The sequence below is a fragment of the Boleophthalmus pectinirostris genome, unplaced genomic scaffold (assembly GCF_026225935.1).
Source record: "Boleophthalmus pectinirostris isolate CB_2022bp ecotype Guang Dong unplaced genomic scaffold, ASM2622593v1 HiC_scaffold_6, whole genome shotgun sequence".
NCBI lineage: Eukaryota > Metazoa > Chordata > Actinopteri > Gobiiformes > Gobiidae > Boleophthalmus > Boleophthalmus pectinirostris.
The window spans coordinates 5,805,551-5,811,935 of record NW_026571447.1 but is presented as its reverse complement, the minus strand read 5'-3'; the positions used below and the strand labels follow the sequence as shown (position 1 = coordinate 5,811,935).

The 6,385-nt window shown below is 47.0% G+C and overlaps 1 protein-coding gene across 1 annotated transcript; it reads right to left on the bottom strand.

The window, feature by feature from the left end:
- Positions 1-307: 307 nt before the first annotated feature.
- Positions 308-5,636, bottom strand: LOC110155336 (SWI/SNF complex subunit SMARCC1-like). The gene is made up of 5 exons (XM_055164180.1): positions 5,441-5,636; positions 3,958-4,092; positions 3,038-3,443; positions 2,779-2,904; positions 308-2,657 (listed from the first exon to the last, which is right to left on the bottom strand). Exons 1-5 carry the CDS (start codon positions 5,597-5,599, stop codon positions 2,566-2,568), a joined length of 918 nt encoding a protein of 305 aa, XP_055020155.1. The 5' UTR covers positions 5,600-5,636; the 3' UTR covers positions 308-2,565.
- Between the last annotated feature and the right edge of the window lie 749 nt (positions 5,637-6,385).

Here is a 6,385-nt window from a genome sequence, read left to right as displayed (position 1 = left end):
GGTCCTGGTTTGGGCCTGGTTTAGACCTGGTTCAGTCCTGGTTTGGGCCTGGTTTACACCTGGTTCGGGCCTGGTTTGGGCCTGGTTTAGACCTGGTTCAGTTCTGGCTTGGTCCTGGTTTGGATCTGATTTAGACCTGGTTCAGTCTTGGGCACATGTATTTTGAAGATCATGATGAACGGCGTTAATATTAATATGGAGGGGAGGCGTCATCGATGACGTCCCGAATCGCGTACCCCCACTTAAATAAAATCCCCACCACACCACTGACGTTCAGTACAAACATTAAAACGGCGAGACAACGACGTCATACAAAACACAGTTTATTTGACAGTGTTCAAGGTCCAAGTACCAACAGACCCCCGTACAAAATAAAAAAGAAAGAAAAATCTACAAACTTTTAAACAGAGAGAACTTCCATCTACACAATTCTTAAAAATACATTACCATTAACACAAAATTAGCAATTTCAGATAATATATGTTATAAGGAAATCCCCGTAATATTCAGGAGGTGACGAGCCTGATGTCGACCGGGAGAAGGGGGGGGGGCACAGTGGATGAGAGTGAATGACTGTAGTGTAGTCTCCGACACACTGGGGAAGGGGTCGGCGGTGAGTGATGCAGCAGTCACGTGGGCACTTGGGAGGAGAGGAGAACGAAAGAAAAACCGACGAGGAAAACGGGAGGTAGCGGAGAGAGGTGGGGAAGGGGGGCACGCAGAGGTAGCAAGAGAGCGCGAGGAAGATTTCTAGAAGAGGTAGCTAGCTAGCGGGCGAGGAGGTAGCAGAGGCGGAACAGTGGCGGGAGACGAGAGCCGTGCCTGCTCAAGACTACTGGACTGCCGTATCTGAGGAGCAAATCGAAGACACTTTTAGGATCGACGGTTAAAAAACGGTTGCGGATGAGTTTGGACGTTTTTTTTTTAAATCATCGGAGGATTGGAGAAAAGACAACGAAGGATGACACTATTGCTTTTGAGTGGCAGAAAATAAAAGGTGGTCATGTCAAGTGTGGGTCAGAGGTAGTGTCGCGGTACTAAAACTTCTAATTATTTCGATTTTAAGGATTTGGCTCGATACTGGATTCAGATTTCGAGACCACAATGATAATAAGGTTCTTTTTAAGACAACAGGATGTCATCTTCAACTAAATATCACCATGTGGTCTTATCCTAGTTCTGATAAAGTTCGTATAAGACTGGCTGTAATGTTTATAAAGGTGCATTGTGTAACTTTTTTGGTGGAGGGTCCGTCAAATGCTTTTCTCCACCGACATGTTATTGCTTTGCCTGGAATGTTTCACAGTATGAAGTCAAACCTTTCGATCTCCATGGAGAATAAACCAGACCAAGTTGCAGGTCATTTTTGTTTTCAGATTTGTTTTTCCAGGCATCTTTGAGCTACAAAACCATCTGTAATTGAATAAATGTAAGCTCAAACCGTTTAATGTCACACTGTGGAACATTCCAGGCAGAGCAATGACGCGTCCAGGTGACGGACCCCCAAACAAAAAGTTACAGCGCACCCATGAGTAACATTTTTAGTTTCAATACTTGTTCATATCAGCATTTCGTTTCGATTCTAGCCTTGGTATCAAATCTCGTTCTCGATACTTCTAACAACCCTAGTCAGAGGTAGTAGCGGGAGATGGACATATGAGTTTTGTGACAACAGTCTCAGCACCTAGAAATGGCTAAAGTCTGCAGGGCTAAAAGGGCCCAGCCTCATGACAGCGCCTCCTAATGTAAAGGTCAAGTGTGGGTCAGGGGGAGATTAAATGCATGGGTGCGTGTACAGGACAACCAGAGCTTTGTGGCAGGATCTGGTCAGGTTGTGCGCACAGCGTCGAAGCAGCTGTTTCGTTGATTAACGAAAGTATTAAGATTGTGCTAGGGTGGAAGGACAGTTATTATGTTAAACCTTATTGTATTATAGACCCGTGTTTGCGCTTCACACATACTGGTAACATTCCGACCCGCACTGATCGCTTCTGCATCGAATTCAACTTGATTGTAACAACACAGCCCCAAACCTCTGGCTCAGACTTGACATTGAAGCTTAAATAGTTGTAACAGGATGAAGCACATTACATCAAAGTTGGGATTAGCAGTGGTTTTGGAGGAGCACCTCACACACACATCTACAGTGTATTACTCAGGAGCGAGAGGTAGTTACTCAACAGGACGAGAGAGGGAAGGCTAGATCCTCTTTGTGCATGTGTGAGGCTGACGTCAACAGCTCCAGTATCAGGCTCACTCACAGGAGAGAAAAAGGGGTGTCAAGAACCCAGAGACAGTGTCTATCAGAAATCTGTTCAGCCAACTACCACTATTACTAATGTTTACAGTCATCCCACCGCCTCCCACTGGCCCAAAGCACAAACAGTGTAATACTCGAGCCCCTGTGCTGGGGCCCCCGGAGACAGCTGCTGCATGTGAGTGTGGACAATGTTGGGTCAGTCTTTGTTTGTGTCCTGTCAGAAGAGTTCACAGAATTCTTGAGCAAGTAGCAAAGGGCAACAAAGCGACAACATGTTCAGGACGTGTGCTTCTAGTGTGGGGCCATTAGTTGTCAGACACTCTTCCACCAGGGGGCGCTGGGGGCCCCACTGGAGCTACAGGGATAGCATCAGGTTGCGCAGGTGGAGGCCCAGGGTCTGGAAAACAAGCACAGCACATGATTTGATTTACATAAATATGACAGAAATGTTTAATAGTGTTTATGGTATATGGTATAATATGGTGTTGTGTTGTTGTGGTAATGGGATCTGCACTCACACATGCCGTTGGGAGCACCAGGGTGGCGAGGAGGCATCATAGGAGGCATGCCTCCAGGAGGAGGCCCAGCAGAGGGAGGCCCGGCCATCATCCTGCCTGGCATTGGCTGGCCTGGTCCCATCGGGCCTGCAGTGGAATGGGAAACCATAAATATTAGAGTAGCAGAGCATTACACTGCTGTATAACTGTCTCGTCTCCATCTTTTGGTCTCTGTCCAGACTGGTGCTAGAATTTACAAGTGGCCCCTGTAAACACTTACCCGTCTGCCCGGGGTGGTGGGGTGCCATTGGGTGGTGCCCCATGGGAGGATAGCCTGGGTGCATGGCTGCACCTGGTGGGGGACCTCCGTGGTGGGGAGGGGGTGCCCCGTGATGAGGTGGGGGCCCTCCATGGTGTGGAGGGGGACCTCCTGGATGCATGCCTGGAGGAGGGGGCCCCGGGTGGGGTCCAGGGTGAGGTCCTGGATGCTGACCGGGGTGAGGTCCTGGGTGGGGCCCTGGGTGTGGTCCGGGCCCCTGTGGAGGCCCCTGGCCCTGTGCCTGAGCAGCAGCTGCGGCGGCTGCAGCCTGCTCCATCTGCTGGCGAGCCTTCATCTCGGCGTATTTGAGCTGCTCCATGTGGAAGGCCTGACGCTCAGTGAGCAGCTGCTGCCTCTGCAGCTCCAACTGTGAAGAGAGCAGCAGAGATTTGATCATGTGAGGAGGATGTGAAAATGAAAACAGAAAAACATTTAACATAGGTGTTTTGTGCAGAATGAGATGTCCCTTTTCCTTTAGTTTAAACACTCATGATAGTTGTGCAGTTCCACAGGCTTTGTTCTGTGCTGAAGCAGGAGTCTGTGTGGGCTCAGACACTTGTTGCTGTGCCTCGGCCCACTGCTCACAGCCTGCGGCACTGTAGCTCCTTCCAGTTGCCTGCCTCCCTTTGAAATCTTATGTAAACCTGCCTCTTTCATGCACTATTTACAGCTGGGAAACTGGGCTACAGTCCCTGTGCTTATTCAGTCAGACAGAGTTTTGCACTCTCAGTACAGTCTCCAGGGACGGGCCACAGCATCACACAGCATCTTCACTTGGCTTTGTAGAGAAGAGTCATTAGGAGGATCTGTATGTATATGGGTCATGTGTTCTACAGCTCACATGTTACGATGATGAGAGGGCTCTGTGTGTGTGGACTCACCGCCTCCTTCTCGCGGTCCATGATGGTCTCAAGCTCTTCGAAGTGCCTCAGTTTGATCTCCAGCTTCTTCATCTGCGTCTCCACCAGCAGCGCCACCAGAGACTTGATCTTCCTCTCCTCCACCGCTGCCAGATGCTAAAAGAGACAAGCAGTGTGTTAAAGGGCTTGTACCTGATTTTTATTTATTCTGTGCAAGATAACAGCTCTTCACATCTTGCATTATAAAGTAAACGCCACTAAATAAGAGACTGTAATAAATGATCATTAGTATTTGCTCTATATTAACTAATAGAGAAGCTAAAAAAACAAGTATTTAGGCAGAAAAAAGTACTAGGAAACAATTTAAATAAACAGAATAAATCATGACTTTATGACTTTTATCTGACTTTTTACAGATAAGCACCAAAAAAATAGCAAGTCTTGAGCCAACTCTTTCACTCCTTTCCCCTTCACTTTTTTCTGCTGTTGTCTTACATAAATCCTTATAATCTACAGAAAATTATTAATTGACTAATACAAATTTTGGTCATTTTAGACTCCATCGAACCATTTATCGACTAAATAAAATAACAGACTACACCCCCACACTACCAGCCAAAGGTTTAGACTAGGGATGGGCATGATTAGTCGATTAATCGATAATTGATCATTAAGAATTTCATCGATTACATTCATTTTAATCGACAAACCGAATGTAGGTTGCTGTGCGTAGCGTGACCAAACAGGTGTGTACATGTGTCTCTCTGCACGCAGAAGGAGCGAGACACAAACAGTTGGTCAGTCTGCAACGTATCGAAGCACAAATGTGTATTTAACGATGACTTGTACAAGAAATTTCACGCTTTCTGTTGCGTTCGGGACAAGTGTGAGTCCATGTGCACAGTGTATAAAGCAGCACGTTTCAGTGTCCAGTGGGAAAAAGTTTTGCGAGGTGAGAGTCGCTCGATTAAGAAAATTTCATCGAATGCCCATCCCTAATATGAAGAAAGATATATGGAAGTATGTAGCAAAGGAAAAAATAAATAAATTCTAATCTTCAAAGTAACCACCCTTTACTTGGTCATCAGCGCTGCAAACCTTTTGTCTTCCCTCATTGAGTTTCATAATGCAGTGACCTGAAATGGTTTTCACTTCACAGGTGTCTCTAGTCTGGGTCAAAAGCAGTGATAAAAGCAAAAGGCGGCTATTTTCAAACATCATGAACATCCAAAACCAGTTTGGAGTTTACTTTTTTGTTTTCTACATTCTTGTGTCCATTCATAATTCTGATGCCTTCCGTTAGAATCTACAGTGCAAATAATAATGAACAAAGGAAATGACGTGTGTCCAAACTTCTGACCGGTGCTGTATTTCCCAGACAGTTGTTTCTAGGTCATGGCGCAATATCAGAGCGGCAGAAAGTAAGTGGGGTAAGTCCAAACTAAAACATGGTTCAAGATCAGGCCCATTATCGCAGACGCACATGTGGGTGGGCGTGTCTCACCTTGGCTTTAGTGGCTGCAGACGCCAGGGCGGCGGCGGCGGCAGTGGCGATGTTGCCCTCTCCGATGTCGTGCACCAGTTTCTTCCTCCTCTCCTCGGCCTCGTCTGAAGCGGCTTTGTCCTCTTTGTCCTTCTCCGTCTCCGAGGAGGAGGTCTCCATCGCGTCCTCCTTGTCCTTGTCTACACATGTGATGGAAAAAAGGGGTTAGAGGTTCGGAGAGTTAGACCACAAGCTAGTTTCAAAAAGGGAATTTGATTGGTTTCATTAATTACCGTATTTTCCGGGCTATTGGGTGCTCTGGATTATAAGGCGCGCTGTCATAGAATGGTCTATTTTCTAACTTTTTTCACATATACACCGCACCGGACTTTAAAGGAAACACAACAGTTGGATGGCTCAGTCAGACTTTGTTTGTTGCGTTCACGGTGACTCTGGGCTTTGTTCAGTTGTGGCGTGTAGGGAGGGTGCTGTCTGGGACCAACGGATTGTCGGCGTGTTCGCAGTGAATCAGTTGTTCAGTTGTGTCTAGAAGTGGCACATTGCACTTGTTTTTTCGGTTCGTTCCTCTGTTCTGTTCCTCCGTGTGGAGTGATGAGTGTGTCTGTGGGTGTGTTTCGCTGTGCGGTCGCCGTCTGCTCCGTGTGTGTTTGCGTGCGCTGTGGCTTTGTAGTTTACTGAAGTCGTGCTGGGACACCCGAGTGGATTCATGTATAGAGCGCTCTGGACTGTGGGCGCGCGGTCGTTTTTTGATGGGGTTGGAGGCTTAAGAGCGCACCTAATAGCCCGGAAAACACTGTAGTTTCATTTTTGAGAATTCACTATAATTGCTCCCTGTGCTAAGTAACACCCCCTCAGAGCGCTATCGCTACACAACATTCACACATCATTCTGTTGAAGAAACTAGGAGAGACCGTTAAATTACTGAAACATGCCTGGATGACATCT